The 26613-nt window shown below is 47.1% G+C and overlaps 1 protein-coding gene and 1 long non-coding RNA gene across 2 annotated transcripts in view; one reads left to right on the top strand and one right to left on the bottom strand.

Moving 5' to 3' along the window:
- The window catches only part of STX18 (syntaxin 18), a 145463-nt gene that overhangs the window by 37603 nt on the left and 81247 nt on the right, over positions 1 to 26613 (bottom strand). The window contains exons 2-6 of the mRNA XM_029063092.2: positions 23581 to 23648; positions 17448 to 17563; positions 15627 to 15704; positions 15390 to 15456; positions 3072 to 3184 (exon numbers count right to left, since the gene is read on the bottom strand). Coding sequence (XP_028918925.1) covers positions 3072 to 3184; positions 15390 to 15456; positions 15627 to 15704; positions 17448 to 17563; positions 23581 to 23648 — 442 coding nt within the window. The remainder of the gene's footprint in view (positions 1 to 3071; positions 3185 to 15389; positions 15457 to 15626; positions 15705 to 17447; positions 17564 to 23580; positions 23649 to 26613) is intronic.
- LOC103170277 lies at positions 5940 to 7258 on the top strand. The gene is made up of 2 exons (XR_486070.2): positions 5940 to 6589; positions 6688 to 7258. It is a non-coding gene; the product is annotated as an uncharacterized LOC103170277 (long non-coding RNA).

A 26613-nucleotide genomic window follows, 5' to 3' on the forward strand; every position in this document is an offset into this window, starting at 1 on the left:
GTGAGCCCCACGTGGGACGACCTGATTCCCCTGTGTCTACCCCAGCGCTTAGAACAGTGCTCTGCACATAGTAAGCGCTTAACAAATACCAACATTATTATATAGATGAGGTAACTGAGGCCCAGAGAAGTTAAGTGACTTGCCCACAGCCACACAGCTGACAAGTGGCAGAGCCAGGATTCGAACCTATGACCTCTGGCTCCCAAGCCCACGCTCTTTCCACTGAGCCAAGAATTAGCAGACACGTTCCCTGCCCATAATGAGCTGACAGTCTCAAGGATTGGACAGAAATTCAGGTCCTTCTTTTTCGGGCCGATAAGGAGAGGGGCAAACAGGAGACGTAAGAGTACGGGCCAGGCAGCCTTAGTATTTATGGAACGGAGACGATGGGTGGATTCAATTGACACAGAAGCAGCGCGGCCTAGTGGAAAGAGCCCGGGCCTGGGAGTCAGAGAGTCATGGGTTCTAATCCCGGCTCCGCCACTTATCTGCTCTGTCACCTCGGGCGTGTCACTTCACTTCTCTGGGCTTCAGTTACCTCCTCTGCAAAATGGGGATTAAGACTGTGAACCCCCGTGGGACCACCTGATTTCCTCGTATCCCAGCGCGCAGAACAGCGCTTAGCACAGAGTAAGCTCTTAACAAATACCATCATTATTATCATCAGCTGTAAAAAGGGGGTTCAATACCGTTCTCCCTCCTACTCGGTCCGTGAGCCACAAGTAGGACAAGGATCGTGTCCGATCTGCCTATCGCGTCTCTACCCCGGTGCTTCATACAGTGCTTGGCACTCAGTAAGTATAAATCCTGGCTTCGGATATAAAATTCCAATTTCCGAGATGATGGGTAGAAGAATTCGGGGAGAAAATTGGCTGAGTACAAGGGACCGCATTTTGATTTGAGACTACCCACTCCTATTTTCACCTTAACTCTCCTCCTCATGGAGACAGATTTTGTTTTCTTTTCGCTCCTTTTTCATCCCACTGGAACCAATTACTTCCTGGCACTACCTGTGTTGGCAAGGAGTCACGCTGTGCTCATTAAGAGATTCAGACGCCCCGGATGGGCCTCGGCCAGTAACTTGCTCATCCTCCCAGGGTGGCCTCCTCTTCTCGTTTTCTAGCCCGTGCCAGCCGGCACGCCTGATCCTTGGCTCCAAACGGGAAGGTTTCCTCAGGGTTGGCGTTAGACAAGCTCTCTCAATCAGCTGAGAAAGGACAGAGCACAGAGACTGAGCTGCTTCAAGCGGAGAGTCCCGTGTTCAATCATTCCTCTCGAATGATTTACTCCTATACTCCTATGATCTCCTACTATTTTAGCCAAGAGGACCATCTGTGCCTCAGTTACCTCATCTGCAAAATGGGGACTAACTGTGAGCCCCACGTGGGACAACCTAATTACCCTGTATCCACCCCAGCGCTCAGAACAGTGCTTGGCACATAGTAAACGCTTAACAAATACTTTCGTCATCATCATCATCATCATCATCATCATCTACAGTTCCATACTTCCAGCCGAAGCCGGTGGATAGCGACGGTAGCCAAGAGGTTCCCGAATCGGAGACAGTGCATCTCTCCGTAGCCCCATCTGGTATCCGTTCCGTCCATTCCACGGAACAGGACACCGGCTGAAACGTGACCTTGGGCAAGTCACTGCACTTCTCTCTCCGCCTCAGTGACCTCATCTGTAAAATGGGGATTAAGACTGTGCGCCCCACGTGGGACAACCTGATTGCCTTGAAAGAGCCTGGGCTTGGGAGTCAGAGGTCATGGATTCGAATCCCGGCTCTGCCACTTGGCAGCTGTGTGACTGTGGGCAAGTCACTTCACTTCTCTGGGCCTCAGTTACCTCATCTGTAAAATGGGGATTAAGACTGTGAGCCTCATGTGGGACAACCTGATTACCCTGTATCTACCCCTGCGCTTAGAACTATCTGCTCTGCACATAGTAAGCGCTGAACAAATACCATCATCATTAATATTATTATTCTTGAAAGCACTTTGAAGCGTTTATGTATACCTCCCTCAACTCCGCTCCTTCCCCTATCACTTAATGGCTGCCTCCTCCTAAGAGTAAGGATGACGATTACAAATTCTGTTGTACTGTGTTCTCCCAAGCCCTTAGGGTAGTGATCTGCACGTGGTAAGCGCTCAATAACTACCACTGATTGATTGACTGACTGAACAGAGCTAAAAGAGAAGCAGCATTACCAGGCAAAAGAGCTGCAGAGCTTAATTAATTAATTAATTAAGGTTGGTATTTGTTAAGCGCTTACTATGTGCTGAGCACCGTTCTAAGCGCTGGGGTAGATACAGGGTCATCAGGTTGTCCCCTTGGGGCTCACGATTAATCCCCATTTTACAGATGAGGTAACTGAGGCCCAGAGAAGTGAAGTGACTTGCCCACAGTCAGCTGACAAGTGGCAGAGTGGGGATTCGAACCCAGGTCCTCTGACTCCCAAGCCTGTGCTCTTTCCACTGAGCCACGCTGCTTCTCTAGCTTGAAAGGAGGGACCTAAGGGAGGAACAAGTCAGAAAGATACAAATCATGAAATTCCAGGACTTGAAAGAGGTTTGGGTGGAGGCCATCTAATCCAGCCTTTGAGTCCAGTTTGGACCACACTTCCCCTAATCATCTTCATCATCATCATCAACGGTATTTCTTGAGTTCTTATTGTGTGCAGAGCACTGTACTAAGCGCTTGGGAGAGTACGGTACAACGGAGTTGGCAGACACGTTCCCCGCCCACAACGAGCTTACAGTCTAGAGCGGGAGAAAGGCAGCAATATAAATACATAATTTATAATATACGATTTACAGATATATATAAAAGGTCTGTGGGATTGAAGGTGGGGAGAATATCATACACCCGGAGGTCACAGAAACAAGTGCGCTGAATGCAGAAAAGAGAGGAAGCCAGAAAAAAGAGGGCTTAATCACAGAAGGCCTCCTGGAGGAGATGTGTTTCTCCCAACTGCGAGAAATCAATTAAGGAATAACGAATAATGGCATTTTTAAAGGGCTTACTATGGGCCAAGCACTGAACTCAGTCAGCGCACTTTAGATTCTTACCTCGGTTTTCTTCAGTAGCAGATTTTTCTTCAGATTCTTCTGAAGGATCCTGCGAAGATTTCTCAGAAGAGGCGAATTCTGTCTTAGTACTCTTTTCAGGTTCAAGTCTGGACCTACAAATAAACGGTCATCTCGCTGAAGTTCTCCATTCACGGTTAGACTGCTTTTTAATTTATAAGGAGTAACACAACATTCCACGCATAAACAATGGGTCTGCTGACAGTGAAAATCCCATGGTCGACCTTTAAACAAAATCCTTTGATCTTTGTCAATGATAAATTTTAACATGTTTATTACACTAAAGGCCATAATATTTTCTCCAACATCACAAGTTTTCAATTGGAAAATTGGAGCTGCTATTTGGTTACCTGAAAACCAACTGAATTTTAAATCCTAGCTGAAAAAATCACCCAAGACCTCAAGAATTATTTTTACTGGGTAGAACAAATCCTTACAATCAATTTTTGAATAATAATAACTATGGTATTTGTTAAGCGCTTACTATGTGCTAGACACATGAGCAAATCAGGTTGGGCACAGTCCCTGTCCCACAGTGGGCTCACAGTGCCGAACTGTACATTCCAAGCGCTTAGTACAGTGCTCTGCACATAGTAAGTGCTCGAGAAGCAGCGTGGCTCTGTGGAAAGAGCACGGGCTTTGGAGTCAGAGGTCATGGGTTTGAATCCCGGCTCTGCCACTTATAATAATGATAATGTTGTTTTTTTTTTAAGCGCTTACTATGTGCCGAGCACTGTTCTAAGTGCTGGGGTAGATAGAGGGTAATCAGGTCCCACGCAGGGCTCACAGTCTTAACCCCCATTTTCCAGATGAGGTAACTGAGGCACAGAGAAGTTAAGTGACTTGCCCAGTCACACAGTTGACAAGCGGCTGAGCCGGCATTAGAACCCATGACCTCTGACTCCTAAGCCCATGCTCTTTCCACTGAGCCACGCTGCTTCACTTGTCAGTAGTGTGACTGTGGGCAAGTCACTTAACTTCTCTGTGCCTCAGTTACCTCATCTGGAAAATGAGGATTAAGACTGTGAGCCTCATGTGGGACAACCTGATTCCCCTGTGTCTACCCCAGCGCTTAGAACAGTGCTCTGCACATAGTAAGCGCTTAACAAATACCAACATTATTATTATTAAAAAACACTATCAAATGAATGAATTGAATGAATCCCCATTTTACAGGTGAGGCAAGTGAGGCATAGAGAAGTGAAGTGACATCCCCAAGGCCTCACGGCAGACAAGTGGAGGAGCCGGGAATAGAACCCAGGTCCTCTGACTCCCATCCCCGAGCTCTATCCACTATGCCATGAATGAAAACTAGAGGAAAATTAACTGAGCTAATTTTCACAGCAGAGTGAGAATGTGAAGAAAGATTTAACTGTCCATTAGGAGATGCAGCGTCGTGTATGGTATTTATGTGTGTCTGTATTTGTCTGGGACGAGGTTGAGCCCGCTTTTAGGGCAACAGACTCGGTCTGTTTTCACCCATACAGCTCGGTATTAAATATCGCAATTAAAAAAAGCCCTTGAGCTACTTTGCCGCGACTTGATTTTTTTTTTTGGGGGGGGACTTGACACTAGCGAGGGGCAGGCCATCTGCTCAAAGTCCAAACTCCCCTGTGCCGGGCAGCGGCGGCACGGGAGAGAGTCGAGGGCGGAGACTCAAGTTTTCTGCGCGGGAGAAGGCGATGGTCAACCACTTCCAGATTTTTACCATGAAAACTCTAGGGATCCACTACCAGAACGATTACAGATTGAGGTGGATCCTTCTGGGAGAGATGTGCCCATTGAGTCGCTATGGGTGGGAAATGACTAGACGGCATAAAACATGTTTGTGTGTGTGTAATAATAATAATAATGTTGGTATTTGTTAAGTGCTTACTGTGTGCAGAGCACTGTTCTAAGGGCTGGGGGAGATACAGGGTCATCAGGTTGTCCCACGTGAGGCTCAAAGTCTTAATCCCCATTTTACAGATGAGGTCACTGAAGTGACTTGCCCACGGTCACACAGCTGACAAGTGGCGGAGCTGGGATTCGAACCCGTGACCTCTGACTCCCAAGCCCGTGCTCTTTCCACTGAGCCATGCTGCTTCTCTGTACAGAAATATACAATCTTGTATACTGTACTTTCCAAGCGCTAAGTACAGTGCCCTGCACACAGTAAGAGCTCAATAAATACAATGAATAAATGAATGAAATATGACAATAATAATAATTACGGTATTTGTTAGGCGCTTACTATGTGCCAAGCACTATACTAAGCGCTGGGGTAGATACAAGGGAATAAGGTTGTCCCACATGGCGCTCACAGTCCTAACGCCCATTTTTACTGATGAGGTAACTGAGGACCAGAGAAGTTAAGTGGCTTGCCCAAGGTCACCCAGCAGACAAGTGGGGGAAGCGGGATTAGAACCCACAACCTCAGACTCCCAAGCCCGGGCTTTTGCCACTAAGCCACGCTGCTTGCACAGTAACTTTCAACCGACTGGATGAAAGAAAAAGCAGACTGAAGTTTTGGTCGTTCGAAACAGAGAGCTCTCCAACCACAGCCATTCAGGTGGATGACATAGTACCCCAATAATAATAATTATAATGTTGGTATTTGTTAAGCACTTACTATGTGCACAGCACTGTTCTAAGCGCTGGAGTAGATACAGGGTGATCAGATTGTCCCACGTGGGGCTCACAGTCTTAATCCCCTTTTTCCAGATGAGGTAACTGAGGCACAGAGAAGCGAAGTGACTTGCCCACAGTCACGCAGCTGACAAGTGGCACGGCTGGGATTAGAACCCATGACCTCTGACTCCGGGCTCTTTCCACGGAGCCACGCCCCAACTTCCAACTGAAGCATTTTTTAAATATACACATATAAAAAAAAGGAACAAGCCAATATCTTTAGCGCTTCTCCAGTATCTCCTTCTCAAAAACGAACGATCCTTTTGAAATGTGGTGTGGGAGAAGGCTTTTGTGAATGCCACGGACTGCTTGAAAAACAAACAAAAGGGTTTTGGAGCAAATTAAGCCAAAGCGGTCTTCAGAAGACCAGGTGACCGGACTTAGAGGAGCATATTTTGGACACGTCATCAGGAGGACCGATTCTCCGGAGAAGACGCTAACGCTAGGAAAAGTCCAGGGAAAACGTGGAAGAGGCAGACCGGCGGCTAGATGGCCGGAGACCATTTTAACGACGATAACAGAAGAACCGTTAACAAGGTTAGGGATTACGGCAGAAGACAGGACGTTCTGGAGAAGACAGATCCACGGAGTGGCTACGAATCGGAAACGACTCGACGGCACTCGATACGAATAATAAAGACCAACGGTACGGGGTAGAAAGCTTGAGACCGTTAACTCTCCGTCCCTAACGGAAGCTTTACTTTCCACTGGGATCTCCCTAAAAACGAACCCCCACAACTGTGGTGGAAAAGTGAGTGCAAATCGGAGCTACACAGCCTAGGTGCCTTTTCAATATTCGTTGTGTATTTCGTGGCTGACGCAGAAGCAGAGTAGGTGCCTCCTTGAGCATGACTAAATACCATCATTTATTTTATTTATTTAAATATTATTATTACATTAAATATCATTTTTTTTTCCTTTTCCCTAGCCCTGAGGTGATTACACCACACCACGCCTCATCTGACATACCACTCACTCTCTGCTGGTCCCTTCCTAAAACAGACACTTTTCTTAGTCACGGCTGATCCTACCCACCCGGGATGGTGTTTGAGGAGTGTCACCTTTGGAAATAACCTCCCCAACCCACTTCTGACCTCAGGAATCCCAACGAAAAATATGGGCCGGATGAACTGGCCAACTGTGAACTGCTCGGTTTAATGCTTTTAGGTGCAGGAATTCCAGACTCATGAGGGGAAAAAAAAGGCATTTTAAAGTGATATTGGTGAATGCCCCCTTGTTTGATTAAGTTCTTGAATAGATCTTAAATTCTGATTTTGGTCTATTACACCTCAGGTTACAGTCAAATTGTAGCGAGCAGTTCACGTTGAGCAAACTGTTTTTGATCGTAGCCACTTCACGCTTTAGTAAATTTACATTATTATATGTTAAAGTATTGCACTGTGTCTTTTTACGAGCCTTTTCATAGATTGCCCACAATGCCTAAAAACGTCATATGAGGCTGAACTTTCATTCTAACAATTAAATCCATAAAAATTTGGCATCATTTCATTCTTTTTTTTAAACAAACAAAATAGTAAAAAATGCAATTTAACAGAATTCTCTAGATAGCGCTAAGCCTAGAAAAAATATAAAACACATGCTGCATTATTAATGCCAGCAAAACAACTATTTCATAAGTCCATTTAATACTTTCACGATGTTTTTACTCTGGAGATCGTAGCTTAGTCAAAATGACAAAATACAGAACCCTGAATATTCTCAGGCTACCTTAATATCTTATATCTGGTGTTATTTTTCCAATGGCCCTCAAGTACGAACTCCAGAAGATCTACTAAAAGGTTAAAAAAAGTCATTTTCAACAACAAATAACCCCCTCCTAGCTCACTCGAGTCTAGTTCTGCAACAGAAATGTGTTTCATCTTCCTCGTTGGCAATACTACCTCCTCTCCTCATTGGCTTTCCAGGTAAATTGCTCTTCAGCACTTTTTTAAAAATGGTATTTGCTAGTCACATACCATGTGCCAGGCACTGTACTAAGCACTGGGGCAGATACAAGCTAATCGGGTTGGACGCAGTCCGTGTCCCACACGGGGCTCACGGTCTTCATCCCCATATTACAGATGAGGGAAGTGAGGCTCAGAGAAGTGCAGTGAGTTGCCCAAGGTCACACGGCAGACAAGTGGTGGAGCTCGTTATTCACCCCAGCCCCATCCTAGCCCCACAACGCTTACAGCCTCATACTCACCCAGTCCCCCTATCAGTAATTTATTTTAATATCCATCTCCCTGTCTAGACTGTGAGCTCCTCACGGGGCAGAAACCCGTCTATCACCTCCACTGAACTGTTTTCTCCCAAGCGCTCAGTATGTACTCAGCACACCGAACTCTTTTCTCCCAAGCACTTACTATGTACTCAACACACGATAAGTGCTCAACAGATACCACTGATCGACTGAATACTTGTAGTGATTGTTCATTTGACCGTATTTATGGAGCGCTTACTGTACGCACAGCACTGTACTATGCCCTGGGGAAGATAGTAATAATAATGATGACGGAATCTGTTAAGCGCTTACTATGTGCCAAGCACTGCTCTAAGCTCTGGGGTAGATACAAGGTCATCAGGTTGTCCCATGAGGGGCTCACAGTCTTAATCCCCATTTTCCAGGTGAGGTAACTGAGGCACAGAGAAGTGAAGTGCCCGAAGTCACACAGCTGACAAGTGGTGGAGCCGGGATTAGAACCCACGACCTCTGACTTCCAAGCCCGGGATCTTTCCACTGAGCCACGCTGCTTTGCCGATCAGATACGCTCCCTGTTCCACTCATTCTAAGTAGGAGGTGAATGGCTGTTTAATCCCCATTCTACAGATGAGGGAACCGAGGCACAAAATAGTTGTAGAATTCTGTTGCCGAATTGTCCATTCCAAGCGCTTAGTACAGTGTTCTGCACATAGTAAACGCTCAATAAAGACTGACTGAATGAATGGTTCGGTGACTTACCCAAGGTCACAGTGCAGGCAACAGGATTAGAACCCCAGTCCTTTGACGCCCAAGCCCAGATCCACATTCTTCCACTAGGCCATGCTGGGAACGTCCCAGGAAGCTGTGCCCAAGAAATCAAACTCTTGCCATCTGTGCGGGTTGGTCGCCCTGGACAGAACAATTATATCCTGGCTCCGGCTCCCACTAAATGAGAATGGAATTCATTAAGTGCTCACTGTGTGCCGAGCACCGATCCGAGATGATCAGACTGGACGCGGTTCCTGTCCCCCGCAGGGGTCACAGTCTAAGGGCGAGACGGAGCGGGGAGCCTGTCCCCGTTTTACAGACGAGGTTGAGTGACTTACCCAAGGTCACTCAGCACGTGGAGGAACTAAGATTACAACGCGGTTCTGCTGACTCCTAGTCCCGCGTTCTTTCCGCTAGACCTCACTGCCTCCTTACCGTCTATGTGGAACTTTCACGGTTCCATTCATTCATTCAATAGTATTTATTGAGCGCTTACTATGTGCAGAGCACTGTACTAAGCGCTTGGAATGTATTTTGCTATTTATTCTGTTAATGAGGTGTCCATCCCCTTGATTTTATGTTGTCTTGTTTTTGTCCGTCTGTCTCCCCCGATTAGATTGTGAGCCCGACAATGGGCAGGGATTGTCTCTATCTGTTGCCGAATTTTATGTGCTTAGTACAGTGCTCTGCACATAGTAAGCGCTCAATAAATACTACTGAATGAATGAATGAATGAAGGTACAATTTGGCAACAGACAGAGACAATCCCTGCCCAATGATGGGCTCACAGTCTAATCGGGGGAGACAGACAAAAACAACTTAATCGCAATAAATAGAATCAAGGGGATGTAGACCTCATTAACAAAATAAATGGGGTAATAAAAATATATACAAATGAGCACAGTGCTGAGGGGAGGGGAAGGAACGGGGGGGGGGGAGGAGCAGAGGGAAAGGGGGCTGCAGGTGCGAAATTCTGGCTTAATCCGGCATGCCATAGCGGACAGAGCACGGGCCTGGGAGTTACGCGGTCATGGGTTCTAATCCCGGCTCTGCCACGTGTCTGCTGTGTGACTTGGAGCAAGTCACTTCACTTCCCTGTGCCTCAGTTTCCTCACCTGTAAAATGGGGATCAAGACTGCGAGCTTCTATCGAGCCCGGCACTTAGCACAGTGCCCGGCACATAGTAAACGCTTAACAAACACCTTTATCATGATTACTATCATTAATTATGTTCCCTGGATCAGAGCTTCGTTGTTTACAAGTTAGTGCGCCAATCGCTGGCAAGACGCTAAACTGCTTTTAGTAATAAGCTTCAACTGGAAAACAATAATAAATGTAAAATACAGAGTTAAAAGAAGACTTTGTCTGAGTCAGGTAGTCTATACTTTCAGAATGCTCGTGTAAATAAAAAAAATAATTAAGTCTTGGTGCTGTGGTAAAATACTTGGGTTGAACATTTTCAGTGTTAAGGAGAACGTACTTAATGCCTACTAAACGGTGGGAAAGAAAGATCCTCTCTAAGATTAGATGTCTCTGAAATGAATGTATCCCTTTATTGTTTATAATCCTTTACTTCCACGGTATGCTAATATACCAGTTTTCAATTAAAAATGAATAAGCAGCCTGCAATGCAGCAGACTTAGGGAAAAAAAAAAACCCCACTCTACTGGGTCTAAGTGAGAAACACAGAATCTAATTATCACATAAAGCGTCTACAGAAATCCTTAGGGAAATTACATATCAACTGGTTGAAGGCATTTAAAAAATAGATCTATTTTTTAAAGTCACCAGAAAGATCGGTTTATGTCCCATGATTTATTTAAAATGAATGTGCATTTAACTGGAGACTGAACACATCTCAGGTGCAAAGAATGGGCTTCACCTGGCCCACACCGCTTTTCCAGGTCCCATCTTTAGGAAAGGTGGGGGGAGGGGAGGGGAAGAATGCTGGCCGGAAAAAAAATTCTCTCTCCGTTCATCCCATTTAGTTTGGAAAAAAGATTCTATTTAAAGGGAGCCATTCCTTTCTTCTTCTTTAATGGAAAAAGTTGAACGGTTTGTGCTGTGTGCACGGCCATTTCAAAACTGAATTTCTTTTTTTAAGTTTCTGTTAAGTGCTTTTTTTTTTTTTACAGTATGTGTTCAGTGTTTACTATGTGCCAGACACTGCTCTAAGCGCTGGGGTAGGTACAAGGTAATCAGGTTAATAATAATTACGGTATTTGTTAAGCCCTTACTATGTGCGGACCACTGTTCTAAGCGCTGGGGTAGATACGGGGTAATCAGATTGTCCCTCGTGGGGCTCACGTTTTTTAATCCCCATTTTTACAGATGAGGTAACTGAGGCACAGAGAAGTTAAGTGACTTGCCCAAGGTCACAGAGCAGACAAGTGGCGGAGCCGGGATTAGAACCCACGACCTGTCACTCCCAAGCTCGGGCACTGAGCCACGCTGCTTCTCTGAGCACAGTCCTTGTCCTATATGGGGTTCATATTTTTAAACCCCATTTTCCAGATGAGGTCACTGAGACACAGAGAAGTGAAGTGACTTGCCCACGATCACACAGCAGACAAGTGGCAGAGCCAGGACTGGAACCCAGGTCCTTCCGACTCCCAGGCTTGTGCTCTATCCACTAGGCACTGTTCTAAACGCTGGGGGAGAAACAAGTTTATCGTGTTGGACACAGTCTCTGTCCCACATGGGGCTCGCAGTCTAAGTAGGAGAGTAGGATTTAATGACCATTTTACAGGTGAAGAGGTTGAGGCACTGAGAAGTTAAATGACATGCCCAAGGTCACTCAGCAAGCAGCTGGCAGAGTCAGGGTTAGAACCCGTGACCTTCAGACTCCCAGACCCGTGCCCTATCCGCTAGGCCGGGCCGCTTCTGCACCAGGTCCGCGGGATTCCCGTGGCTGGCGATAATCATAATAATGTTGGCATTTGTTAAGCGCTTACTATGTGCCAAGCACTGTCCTAAGCGCTGGGGTAGATACCAAGTTATCCGGTTGTCCCACGTAGGGCTCACAGTCTTCACCCCCATTTTACAGATGAGGTCACGGAGGCCCAGAGAAGTTACGGGACTTGCCCAAGGTCACACAGCTGACGAGCGGCAGAGCCGGGATCAGAACCCATGACCTCTGACTCCCATGCACAAGGCTCAGGTCACCTCTCACTCTGAAACTGGGCTGCTGTGACCACAACAGTCATATCGCGATACCTTTGTTTTGGGGTTAAGGGGGGGGGACGGGTGGGACTTGGGGGGAGAGAATCCTTGTTCATTCTGCATTTTCTGCCCTTTGTGGATCTTCTTCAGTCTCCCAACACTGTTCTAGTCTTCGTATTGAGCTGTTATTTTCCAGAACGACCCATCATTTTCTACATTTCCCTTAATAACCGCTACCATAATAGCATATAATAACGTTATTATCCTCGGAGAAGCAGCATGGCCTAATGGATCGAGCACTGGCCTGCGAGTCAGAAGGACCTGGGTTCTAATCCCGGCCCCGCCACTTGTCTGCTGTGTGTCCTTGGGCAAGTCACTTCACTTCTCTGGGCCTCAGTTACCTCGTCTTAAATTGGGGATTGAGACTGTGAGCCCCACGTGGGACATGGACTGCGTCCAACCCCATTTGCTTGGATCCACCCCGGCGCTTAGTACAGTTCCTGGCACATAGTAAGTGCTTTACAAATATCATAATTGTTATTATTCTCATTAAAATGGGGCTTAATAATAATAATAACGGTGGTATTTGTTAAGCGCTTACTATGTGCAAAGCACTGTTCTAAGTGCTGGGGGGATACAAGGTGATCAGGTTGTCCCACGTGGGGCTCACAGTTTTAATCCCCATTTTACAGATGAGGTAACTGAGGTACGGAGAAGTGAAGTGACCTGCCCCAAGTCACACAGCTGACGAGCGGCGGAGCAGGGATTAGAACCCATGACCTCTGACTCCCAAGCCCCGGCTCTTTCCACTGAGCCACTCTGCTTCTCTAAGCTTAATAAAAATAATAACGTTGGTATTTGTTAAGCGCTTACGATACGCAGAGCACTGTTCTAAGCGCTGGGGTAGATACAGGGTCATCACGTTGTCCCACGTGAGGCTCACAGTCAATCCCCATTTTCCAGATGAGGTCACTGAGGCCCAGAGAAGTGAAGTGACTTGCCCACATTCAGACAGCTGACAAGCGGAAGAGCTGGGATTAGAACCCACCACCTCGGACTCCCAAGCCCGGGCTCTTTTGTGGGACACAGATTTTGTCCAAGCCGATTAGCTTATATCTTCCCCACCGCTCAGTCCAGTGCCTGGCACCACGTAAGGGCTTAACAAATACCACAGAGAGAAAAAAACCACGTATCCGCATCTCCTTCAAGCGGGAAGGACGGTCACATCTCCGCAGGAGCAAAGATGAGCTCTATGCGTTTCTCTTTCGCAAGGGTCTACGGCAGGGGACGGTGCCGTATCGGACATGCCGGACTCTCATCACTTCCCGGGCTTGGCCAGGATACTTGGCTTTCAAACATAGGGCCAACTGAACTCTGGGCTGGAAAAGGGAAATCGGGGCACCTTAAAGATAAAAGCTCCTCATCCTCTAACCTTCTAAGTCAGCGTAACTACTCCACTCCGCCCTCCCGGCCTTTTTTTTTAAAATTTGGTATTTGTCTGTTAAGCGCTTACTACATGCTGAGCACTGTTCTAAGAGCTGGAGTAGATGCAAGGTAATCAGGTTGCCCCACGTGGGGCTCACAGTCTTAATCCCCATTCTGCAGATGAGGTAATTGAGGTCCAGAGAAGTGAAGTGACTTGCCCAAGGCACTCCCCGATTTCCTGCTCAGAGCCCGTATGCCTCGCTTTGCCGGAAGGTTCCTTGTCCTTCGCAGCGACGAGAGCATGGCCGTGTGGACAGAGCACGGGCCTGGGAGGCAGAAGACCTGGGTTCATTCATTCAATCGTATTTACTGAGCACTTACTGCGCGCAGAGCACTGTACTAAGCGCTTGGAACGGACGAATTGGCAACAAATAGAGACAATCCCCACCCAACAACGGGCTCACAGTCTAAAAGGGGGAGACAGACTGCAAAACAAGTAGCCAGCAATCAATACCATTAAAATAGATAAATAGAATCATAGATACATACACATCATTAATAGAACAGAGTAATAAACAATATATACAAATGTACACAAGCGCCGCAGGGACGGGAAGGGGGTAGAGCAGAGGGAGGGAGTAGAGGGAATGAATGGGGAGGGGAAGAGGGGCAGAGGGAAAGGGAAAGCTCAGTGTGGGAAGGCCTCTCGGAGGAGGTGAGCTCTCAATAGGGTTTTGAAGAGGGGAAGAGAATCAGTTTGGCGGAGGTGAGGAGGGAGGGCGTCCCGGGACCGCGGGAGGACGCGGCCCGGGGGTCGACGGCGGGACGGGCGAGAACGGGGGACGGCGAGGAGGTGGGCGGCGGAGGAGAGGAGCGTGCGGGGTGGGCGGTAGAAAGAGAGAAGGGAGGAGAGGTAGGAGGGGGCGAGGGGATGGAGACCCCTGAAGCCAAGAGTGAGGAGTTTTTCTTTTGTGCGGAGGTTGACGGGCAACCACTGAAGACTTCTGAGGAGGGGAGTGACATGCCAAGAGCGTTTCTGTAGAAAGATAATCCGGGCGGCTGCATGAAGAACAGACTGGAGCGGGGAGAGACAGGAGGAGGGGAGATCAGAGAGGAGGCTGACACAATAATCCAGTGGGGATATTATGAGAGCTTGTACCAGTACGATCGCTGTTTGGACGGAGAGGAAAGGGCGGATCTCGACGATGTCATGAAGGTGGGACTGGCGGGCTTTGGTGACGGATCGGATGCGTGGGGTGACTGAGAGAGCCGAGTCAAGGATGACAGCAAGGCTGCGGGCTCGAGAGACGGGAAGGACGGTCGTGCCGTCCACAGTGACGGGCAAGTCAGGGAGAGGACAGGGTTCGGGAGGAAAGATATAAGGAGCTCAGTCTTGGACGTGTTGAGTTTTAGGTGGCGGGCAGACACCCAGGTGGAGACGTCCCGGAGGCGGGAGGAGACGCGAGCCCCAAGGGAGGGGGAGAGGACAGGGGAGGAGATGGAGATTTGGGTGTCTTCTACGTAGAGATGATAGTTCAAGCCGTGGGAGTGGATGAGTTCACCGAGGGAGTGAGTGTAGATGGAGAACAGAAGAGGGACGAGAACTGACCCTTGAGGGATCCCAAGGGTTAGAGGATGGGAGGGGGAGGAGGAGCCCGCGAAGGAGACCGAGAATCAACGGCCAGAGAGATTAGAGGAGGACCGGGAGAGGAAGGAGTCTGTGAGGCCAAGGTTGGATAATGTGTTGAGGAGAAAGGGATGGTCGACGGTGTCAAAGGCAGCTGAGAGGTCGAGGAGAATTACTGGCTCTGCCACATGTCTGCTGTGTGACCTTGGACCAGTCGCTTTACCTCTCTGCGCCTCAGTTACCTCACCTGTAAAATGGGGATGAAGACTCTGAGCCCCATAAGGGACAAGGACTGTGTCCAACCTGATTACCACGTACCCACCCCGACACTTAGAACAGTGCTTGGCACACACTAAGTGCTTAACTAATACCACAATTATTATTATTAATACACGCAACCAGTTAGGCAAGAACCTGACAAATCTTCGGACGGAACAGTACTTACAATCTTTTCTTGTCGACCACGCGCTTTACTCTGATGGCTCTTTGCTCAGAATATAATTGACACACTCCTGTTGGAAAACAGGGAGAAAAGACCCAATTAAAATAGGGGTGAACTGTATGACTGAAAGATAGAAACAAAGATGAGAAATCTGTAGGGGAAGATTTTAAAGCTGCAATACAGTCTTCATTTTCAGAAGCTGCAATCTGTTCCCTCAATGCTCTTGAAATACTTAGATACTTTTTAAATAATCTTCGACGAAGCCCAGAACCGCAGTTCGATGGTCCTTGACTTGCTGGGAATGGATTTCCTTGTGTGCTGTAATGACAAAGGACAGTAATTACAAGCGTGAACTTCGTTATGCGATCGCCTGCTCGACTTCTTCATAAAAAAAGGTTTCTTTCCAGTCGACAATTTTAAAACAAGAATCTTTTCCAGATGACCCGGTATAGTATTTAGGAGTAACATTCGTTGGGCTGGATAAGAACGAACTACTGTGAGAAAAGACTTGGCTAATCTATGTTCGATTTATCACTTACAGATCCGTTCTGAACAGGTCCGCTACTTTTATATCGACCCAACTGTGCCCAAACTGGCAATCTCACTCCTCTCTTTATTGAACCCTTCTGTATTCTGAGCACCGTACTAAGCGCTTGGGAGAGTGCAATACAAAAGGATACGTTCCCTGCCCAAAACAATATTACATCCTAGAGGTGGAGACAATGATATTAATAAATATCAGAGAAGCAGCGTGGCTCAGTGGAAAGAGCACGGGCTTGGGAGTCAGAGGTTATGGGTTCGAAGCCCGGCTCCGCCACCTGTCAGCTGTGTGACTGTGGGCAAGTCACTTCACTTCTCTGTGCCTCTGTTACCTCATCTGGAAAATGGGGATTAACTGTGGGCCAACCTGATTACGCTGTATCTTCCCCAGTGCTTAGAACTGTGCTCTGCACATAGTGAGCGTTTAACAAATACCAACATTATTATTATTATTATTAAATAAATTACGGATATATATATATAAAAATTCCGTGGGGCCGGGGGGGATGAATAAAAGAAGCAAGTCGGGGCGACACCGAAGGGAGCGGAAGCTCTCCCCCGATTAGACTGTAAGCCCGTCAGAAGGCAGGGACTGTCTCTGTCTGTTGCCGATCTGTCCATTCCAAGCGCTTAGTACAGTGCTCTGCACATAGTAAGCGCTCAATAAATACTGTTGAATGAATGAATGAAGCAAAGGAAAAAAGGGCTTAGTCCGGGAAGGCCTCTTGGAAGAGACGTGCCCTCATTCAGGCTTTGAAGGGGGGAGAGTCACTGTCTGGCGGATATGAAGAGAGAGGGTGAGAGGTTGGTGGTGAGACAGGTGAGATAGGTAAGTTCATCCAAGTTCAAACTGCAGGGAAGAGTGGCTTTTTGTGTGGCATCATAAAAACATTCCTCACATTCCGACTGATCCAGTAAAATGGGCGGCCCGCTGGAACACGGTAAACAGGGCAGCGGTCCGCTGGGGCACAAGCCCCTCTAAGGTAGGTCAATCAGGGACGTTGCCCTGAAAGTCCGTTACTCCGATAGCCAGCGTGGCCTAGCGGACGACGTACGGCACCGGGGCCGGGGGGGGGGGACGTGGTGGTTTTCCTCATCTCCCGCTCCCTTCTGCGTTGTCCCGACTTGCTCCCGCTGCTCTTCCCCGCTCCCGGCCCCAGCCCCGCAGCACTCAGGTACATATCTATAATTTGATTTACTCGTAGCGATGCGTGCTTCCGTGGCTCTTCCCCGCTCCCGGCCCCACAGCACTCAGGTACGTATCTATAATTTTATTTATCTGTATTGATGTCTGTCTCCCCTGCTCTCGCATCTAAGCTCGTTGTGGGCAGGGAATGTCACCGTCTATTGTTGTATTGTACTTTCCCAAACTTTTAGTACAGTGCTCTGCACTCAGTAAGCGCTCAATAAATACCACTGAGTGAATCAAAGGAGTGAATTCTAATCTCAGCATTGCTCCTCCCTTGCTGTGTGACCTTGGGCAAGGTATTTAACCTCTCTGAGTCTCCGTGTGCATTTTACCTTCAGTTCTTAGCTGCTGAATGGCGTCGGCACAAGTTCTCATGAAGATCTGAGCATCTTGATCAATCTGGTCCCGTTCCGTATCGGTCATTCTCATATATTCCGACATCCTGTGGCTATAGGACAAAAATGAACGAAAACGTATAACGATCAAAGGCGAGTGCACTTTTGAATGCTATTTTCAACACTTTTCTACTCCTCATTTTTCAGAAAGCCCAAGTAATAATAGTAACTGTGGCATCTGTTAAGCGCTTACCATGTGCGGAGCACTGTTCTAAGCGCTGGGGGAGATACAGGGTAATGAGGTGGTCCCACGTGGGGCTCACGGTCTTAATCCCCATTTTACAGATGAGGGAACTGAGGCACAGAGAAGTTAAGTGACTTGCCCACAGTCACACAGCCGACAAGCGGCGGAGCCGGGATTAGAACCCATGACTGCTGACTCCCCAGCCCGTGCTCTTTCCACTGAGCCACGCTGCTTCGAGAAGTCTTTCACAATAAGGACTTATGAACAGAGTTTGAACGAAAAATGTTCTGAAATAGCAATCGCCTTAAGGTGGAGGAAGGTACTTTACTATATGTGCCTCAGTTACCTTATCTGTAAAATAGGAAATAAGTCTGTGAGCACCACAAGGGACAACCTGATTACCTTGTATCTGCCCCGGCGCTCAGAACAGTGTTTGGCACATAGTAAGCGCTTAACAAATACCAACATTATTATAATTATTATTACTCTGTTCTTACTCTTGAAATATCAGCAACCGCTAAGCATTCTCGAGAAGCTGCGTGGCCTGGCGGATACTCTGAGCCTGGGAGTCAGAGGACCTGGGTTCTAATACCGACTCTGCCATTTGTCTGCTGTGTGATCTTGGGCAAATCACTTCTCTGTGACTCAGTTCCCTCATCTACAAAATGGGGATCAACACTGTGAGCCCTATATAGGACAGGGACTGTGTCCAACCCGATTTACTTGTATCTACCACAGTGCCTGGCACATGGTAAGCACTTAACAAATACCACAAGTATTATTATTATTATTATTATGTTGGACATGGACTTTGTCCAACCTTTTTAGTTTACACCTACCTCAACGCTTAAGTATAGTGCCAGACACATAGTAAATATTTAACATACACCATTTAAAAAAAAGAGAAAGGTTTGACTTCCCTTAATTTAATCTGAACAGTTTAATTGGGTTTTTGGGACAAAGTTTTTTCCCCCAAGTAAAAAAAGAAAAGGCTAGATCCCACTGGGATCTGTGGAGCAAGTAAACATGAGAACCCAAACGTATCCTTCCCTTTCTCTCTCCCTCCAGGCTCATATCTCCTCCTGCCTCCCGGATGTCTCTACTTGGATGTCTGCCCGCCACTTAAAACTCAACATGGCCCAAACTGAGCTTCTCATCTTCCCTCCCAAGCCCCGTCCTCTTCCTGACTTCCCTATCGCCGCGGACGGTAGGACCATCCTTCCCGCCTCTCAGGCCCGCAACCTGGGCCTCGTCCTCGACTCGGCTCTCTCGTTCACCCCACACATCCGATCCGTCACCGAGACCTGCCGGCCTCACCTTTATAATATCGCCAAGATCCGCCCTTTCCTCTCCACCCAAACGGCAACCTTACTGCTACGGGCTCTAGTACTATCCCGGAGGGATTATTGTGTCAGCCTTTTCTCTGACCTCTCTTCCTCCTGTCTCTCCCAACTCCAGTCTATACTTCACTCCGCTACCCGGATTATCTTTCTACAGAAAGGCCCTGGGCATGTCACTCCCCACCTCAAAACTGTGTGCAGAGTGTGGGAGAGTAAAATACACGGACTGTAAGCTCATTACGGGCCGGGAATGTGCCTGTTTATTGTTATATCGTACTCTCTCAAGTGCTTAAAACAGTGCTCTGCACACAGTAAGTGCTCAATAAATAAAAGTGAACGAATGTAGTTGGTAGACACCTTCCCTACCTATAGTGAACTCAGTCAAAACTCCGCATAGTTTCCTCATCCAGTTAATCAGGTATCTTGTCTCTAGTCTGTGAGCTCATTATGGACAGGGGACCCGTCAGCTAAGTCTTAATAATAATAATAACAATAATAATTATGGGATTTGTTAAGCACTTACTATGCATCAGGCGCTGGTGTGGATACAAGACAATCGGGTTGGACACAGTCCCTGTCCCATATGGGGCTCACAGTCTTAATCCCCATTTTACAGATGAGGGAACTAAGGCCCAGAGAAGAGACACAAGTCACACAACAGATAAGTGACAGATGCGGGATTAGAACCCGGATCCTTCTAACTCCCAGGCCCGTGCTTTATCCGCCAAGCCATGTTGCTTCTCAGCGTGGCTTGAACTGTCCTCTTGTATTGTACTCCCCTAGGCACTTAGTACAGTGCTCTGCACATCCGGCACTTAGAACAGTGCTTGGCACACAGTAACAAATCAGAAAAGAGAAATTAGAGAAATTAACAAATTACAACAGAGAAGCCATGAGCTTTCTTGACAGACGGCTTGATAGACTGATAGAAAGATAGCCTTCTTGGCCCTCTTCTGTTCTCCATCTGTACTAACTCCCTCGGTGAACTCATTCGCTCTCACGGCTTCAACGATCATTATTATTATTATTATTATTATTATAGTAAGCATTTAATAAATTCTACAGATTGATTTCTTCTAATCTGCCAAACAGAAAGCCACAAAAAGTTTCCTTTTGTGCACAAAATTCACATTTCAGAGAATCTGATTACAGGTCAACAGGCTTTCACCTACTCATTTCATTAAGTTTTTAAAAACTGTCTAATTATATCAGTTAGCCTCCATTCTTCCTTCACATTCATCCACTTGATAAAAATGGCACCTTGATAAAGTTGTATTATCACTGGTGATCTGGAGTAGTTCTGGTAGAAAACAGTGATACTTATCGATTGCTTAGTGTTTGTGTGCGTGTGGGTGTGGGGAGGGGGAGGGGGGATGTGCGCAGAGCACTGAGCAAAGTGCTCAGGAGAGTAGAATACAAAAGAGCGGAATCGGTAGACTCATTCCCTGCTCACAACGAGTTTACAGTCCAGAGGGGGGAGACAGCCATTTATAGAAATAGATAAATGACGTCTACGGACATGAGTGCCGTGGGCCTGAGGGAGGGGTGAATAAAGGGAACAGATTAATTATTAATATGGTAATTATTAAGCGCTCACTATGTGCCAAGCACTGTTCTAAGTGCTGGGGTAGATACAAAGTAACCAGGTTGTCCCATTTGGGGCTCACATTCTTAATCCCCATATTCCAGATGAGGTAACTGAGGCACAGAGAAGTGAAGTGGCTTGCCCAAGCCCACACGGCTGCCAAGTGCCGGAGCCGGGATTAGATCCCCCGTCCTCCGACTCCCAAGCCCGGGCTCTTGCCACTAAGCCACGCCGCTTCTCTAAATCCAAATCCAAATGCAACGGTGACAGAGAAGGGCATGGGAGGAGGGAAAATGAGAGTTTAGTCGGGAAAGACTTCTTGGAGGAGATGTGATTTATTGAGCAAATCCCAGTTTTTCCTCCCCCTAAAATTATGATCCCTGGGTGGAACTGTGTCCAATTTGATGATCTTGTATCCACCCTAGCGTTTAGCACGTACTCAAAAACATAAAAAGGCCAATACCTTTACTTGAAATCTAGGATCTGCTGAGAAAATCAACAGTGAAAGCTGGCCATGTTTTTGACTCTCCTTAGTTTTGCCCTGGGAAAGTACTTCTTTCACTGAGCATTTTTTTTTTAATGGTACTTGTTAAGTGCTTACTATTTTCCAGGCGCTGCACTAACCTCCGGGGTAGATATGAGGTTGGACACAGTCCATGTTCCACATAAGACTCACTGCCTTAATCTCCATTTTACAGATGAGGTAACTGAGGCACAGAGAAGTGAAGTGACTTGACTTAACTAAGGTCCTACAGCAGGCAAGTGGCAGAGCCAGGATTAGAATATTGTGAATATTTCACAATATATATAGTGTGTGTATATATATATATATATATATATATACAGAGAGAGTGTATAGTTGTACATATTCATTATTCTATTTATTGTATTAATAATGTCTTTATATCTATAATTCTATTTATCGATTTTGATGGTATTGATGCCTATCTACGTGTTTTGTTTTGTTGTCTGTCTCCCCCTTCTAATAATAATGTTGGGATTTGTTAAGCGCTTACTATGTGCCGAGCACCGTTCTAAGCGCTGGGGTAGATACAGGGTAATCAGATTGTCCCATGTGAGGCTCACAGTCTCCATCCCCATTTTTTACAGTTGAGGCAACTGAGGCACAGTGAAGTCTAGACTGTGAGCCCGTAGTTGGGTGAGGATGGTCTCTATCTGGTGCTGACCTGTACTTTCCAGGCGCTTAGTACAGTGCTCTGCACACAATAAGCGCTAAATAAATATGACTGGCTGACTGAATGAATAGAACCCAGGTTCTTCTGACTCCTAGGCCCGTGCTCTATCCATCAGGCCACGCTGCCTCTTAGGTATAAAGCGATGTATCTGTGCTGGTTTTATTTTTTCACATTATTGTTTTTGTTATTTTCCCCCAAACTGTAAATTCCACTGTTTTAAAGGGGTGAGAGCTTGCTGGGGTTTTTCCAGAATTAAGCGTAAAAACTTAAGCGCTTAACAAATATTATTATTATTATTAATAAATATATACTGCCACCCAGTGGTCATAAACAGCTCCAACAGACTGGAAAACGTCTGGTTGTGCGACAAGATGTAGACAAGGAAATGTTTCATTCACTCTACTAAATCTTGGTAGAAATATCACGGATTATTTTATGACTCACGTGACTGCTGTCCTTTTGCTCATTAAAGTTTTACTGATTTTCTTCCCTCCCTTTTTTCAATAGTGGAGTTTCAGGGCCCAAACGTATTAACAGAAATAATGAACTGTTGCTTCGGGGACACAATTACGTTCAAACCTTCGGTCAGCGACTATTTTGGCGGGGGATTAACAAGCAGAGAGGACGGTGAGGGGAGGGAGGAGATGACCGAGTATGGAAAGTGATTCTTCTCCCCCTTTGCGGCGCTTTTTATCATTTTTCATTTCTACTGCACCGAGGGAAATTTTCCAGACGACTGACTTTCCGCGGGGTCCGTTGCCCTTAACCAGAATTCCTCTCTGTTCCCCGCACAAAAAAGCACACGGAGAAGCAAACTTTGGTAACTCTCCAAATACCTCACGTTCAAATCAATCTACTAGCCAAAAGTATTTACTGAGCACTTAATAATGTTGGTATTTGTATTTGTTAAGCGCTTACTAAGTGCAGAGCACTGTTCTAAGCGCTGGGGGAGATACAAGGTAATCAGGTTGTCCCACATGAGGCTCACAGTTAATCCCCATTTTATAGATGAGGTAACCGAGGCCCAGAGAAGTGAAGTGACTTACCCACAGTCACCCAGCTGACAAGTGGCAGAGCCGGGAGTCGAACCCATGACCTCTGACTCCCAAGCCCAGGCTCTTTCCACTGAGCCACGCTGTAAAGCATGTACTACGTATTTGGAAGAGGATAAGAGCGATAGTAGATAGGATTCCTGCCCTCAAGTAGCTCCGCAGCTTAACCCTCTTTTCCCCCCATCTCTCTCTGCTCCTCCCCCTCTCCCTTCCCATCCCCTCAGCACTGTACTCGTCTGCTCAACTGTATATATTTTCATCACCCTATTTATTTTGTTAATGAAATGTACATCGCCTCGATTCCATTTAGTCGCCATCGGTTTCTACGAGACGTTCTTCCCCTCGACGCTGTTTAGTGCCATCGTTCTCGTCCGTCCGTCTCCCCCGATCGGACCGTGAGCCCGTCAGACGGCAGGGACCGTCTCTATCTGTTGCCGACCTGTTCATGCCAAGCGCTTAGTACAGTGCTCTGCACATAGTAAGCGCTCAATAAATACTATTGAATGAATGAATGAATTAGAATCTCGCGCAGGAAACAGACACTAAAATACACTGCAGATAGGGCAAGTAGCCGAGTCAGAACAGAGAAGCCAGGAGCTTTCTTGATAGTTTCAACCTTGATGGTTTAAATACATTAAAGTTCAGTCGATACAATAATAATACCAGGAGTGGAAGATAATCTGTGGAAAGGATATTAAAAAATACAGACTTACCTGTATGCATTAATATAATCTTTTCTGTGTTCCAGAAGAAAATCCTTCAGTTTCCCAATATGAGAAATCTAGGGGCAGAAAAAAGAAAAGAAAGCCAAGGGGTGAAATTCAAATCCAGTGGATTTTAAAAGAGCATTTGCTCTTTGTAATTCATTCATTCATTCAGTCGTATTTATTGAGCACTTACTGTGAGCAGTGCACCGTACTAAGTGCTAGGGAGAGTACAATAGAACAATAAACAGACATATTCTCTGTCCACAACGAGCTTACGGTCTACAGCGGGGGAGACAGATATTAATATAAACAGATGACAGATGGGTACGTAAGTGCTGTGGGGCTGGGAGGGGGGATGAAAGAAGGGAGCAAATCAAGGTGATGCAGAAGGGCGTGGGAGAAGAAGAAAGGGGGGCTTAGTCAGTCAGGGAAGGCCTTCTGGAAGAGATAATGATGATAATAATGATAATAATAGTAGTATTTGCTAAGTGCTTACTATGTGCCAAGCACTATTCTAAGCACTGGGGTATCCATTCATTCATTCAACTGCATTTACTGAGCGCTTATTGTGTGCAGAGCACCGTACTAAGCACTTGGAAAGTACAATTCAGCAATAGAGAGAGACTTTCCCTGTCTACATCAGGTTTACAGTCTAGAAGCGGGGAGACAGACATCAAAACAAGTAAAGAGGCATCAAATAAATAAATAGAATTATAGATATATATATACATCAAAACAAGCAATGATGATGATGACGGTGTCTGTTAAGCGATTACTATGGGCCAAGCACTGTTCTAAGCGCCGGGGGAGATACAAGTTGATTAGGTTGTCCCACATGAGGCTCACGGTCTTAATCCCCATTTTCCAGATGAGATCACTGAGGCACAGAGAAGTGAAGTGACTTGCCCAAATTCACACAGCTGACAAGTGGCAGAGCCAGGATCAGAACCCATGATATCTGACTCCCAAGCCCGCGCTCCTTCCACTAAGTCACACTGCTTCTCATAAGTAGAATTACTGATATGAATATATATATATATTTACCCAAGTGCTGTGGGACGGGGAGAAGGGGGTAGAGCAAAGGGAGGGATTCAGGGTGACAGGGAGAGGAGAGGGAGCTGAGGAAAAGAGGGCTCAGTGTGGGAAGGCCTCCCGGAGGAGGTGAGCTCTCAGTAGGGCTTTGAAGAGGGGAAGAGAGTCAGTTTGGCGGAGGGGAGGAGGGAGGGCGTTCCGGGTCAGCGGGAGGACGTGGGCCGGGGGGTCGACGGCGGGACGGGCGAGACCGGGGGACGGCGAGGAGGCGGGCGGCAGAAGAGCGGAGCGTGCGGGGTGGGCAGGGGAAAGAGAGAAGGGAGGAGAGGAAGGAGGGGGCCAGGTGACGGAGAGCCTCGTAGCCTAGAGTGAGAAGTTTTTGTTTCGTGTGGAGGTTGACAGGCAACCACTGGAGGTTTTTAAGGAGGGGAGTGACATGCAGGTCGTCCCACTTGGGGCTCACAGTCTTCATCCCCATTTTACAGATGAGGTAACTGAGGCACAGAGAAGTGAAGTGTCTTGCTCAAAGTCGCACAGCTGACAAGGGGCAGCTGGGATCAGAACTCACGTCCTCTGACTCCCAAGCCCGGGCTCCTGCCACTAAGCCACACTGCTTCTCCATAAGGTTTAAATGTGGGGGAGAATAACTGTCTGTCAGATATGCCATCTGAAGAGCAGAGTAGCCATCTCCCTCTCTTAGGGACAAACCTTGATAGCCCAATTTTTAACATCTGCAAAAGGGGGGGGAGGGCGATTAATATAATTATTATTCCCCAGTTCCGAGCACAGTTGATCCACTTGCTAAAATGCAGTCCCTACTCTGCTCCTCTTCTCCTCCCCGTCGCCCCGACTCCCTGCCTCTGCTCTACCCCCTGCTCCGCCCCACAGCACTCGTGTACATGTGCATACATTTATTATTCTATTTATTTTATTAATGGTGCGTCTATATCTATCGTCCCATTTATTTATTTTGATTCCACTGTTGCCTACTTGTTTTGTTTCGCTGTCTGTCTCCCCCTTCTAGACTGTGAGCCCGTTGTCGGGTAGGGATTGTCTCTGTTGCCGAACTGTACTTTCCAAGCGCTTAGTACAGTGCCCCGCACACTTTAAGTGCTCAATGAATACGACCGAATGAAGGAATGAACGAACGAATTAGCTCCCGATGAGCGCTGTAGCCCTTCGACGGAGAAAGGACATTTTGTGCCTTTCCCTAAAGACCCTTGAGAGGCAGGGCTCTACCGGCCCAGTCCAAACGCTTTTTACTGCCACTGTTCTCGTCTCCCCCGATCAGACCTTAAGCCCGTCAAACGGCAGGGGCCGTCTCTATCTGTTGCCGACTTGTTCATTCCAAGCGCTTAGTACGGTGCTCTGCACATGGTAAGCGCTCAAGAAATACTATTGAATGAATGGATTATCATTGCAGGGCTCGGCACACAGGTAAGCGTTCGATATAGCTGGGAAAAACACTGGGCATGTCACCTCCGAGACCGACCCGATAACCCTGGATCTATCCCGGTGCTTAGTTCAACGCTCGGCATTTAAACAACTACTTCTGTCATCCTCCTCCTCCCTGTCACTGGGGCTTGGGTTACCCTTGACTGCTCCCGCTCCTTCAGATCCATATTCATCCCAATCCCATATCCTGCCTGCTTTTCCTCCCCCAACCATATTCCAGGATCCACGCCTTCCTCTCCATCCTTCGGGCCCCGGTGGCATCCCAGCTTGAAAACAGCCCCAGCCTCCTCGCTGTTTCCGCTTTCGAGGCTCGGCACGGCACGGCCTAGTACGAAATCGGGGGGGGGGGGGGGGGCAGTGGAAAGGACGTGGATACGGGAGCCTGCTGTGTGACCCTGGGCAAGTCACGAAACTTCTCTGTGTCCCAGTTTCCTCGTTCGTTCATTCAATCGTATTTACTGAGCGCTTGCTGCGTGCGAAGCACTGTACTAAGCGCCTGGGAGAGTACCACATAACAGCAGATGGACACATTCCTGCCCACAATGAGCTCAC

Source organism: Ornithorhynchus anatinus, chromosome 4 (genome assembly GCF_004115215.2).
Source record: "Ornithorhynchus anatinus isolate Pmale09 chromosome 4, mOrnAna1.pri.v4, whole genome shotgun sequence".
NCBI classification, from domain to species: Eukaryota; Metazoa; Chordata; class Mammalia; order Monotremata; family Ornithorhynchidae; genus Ornithorhynchus; species Ornithorhynchus anatinus.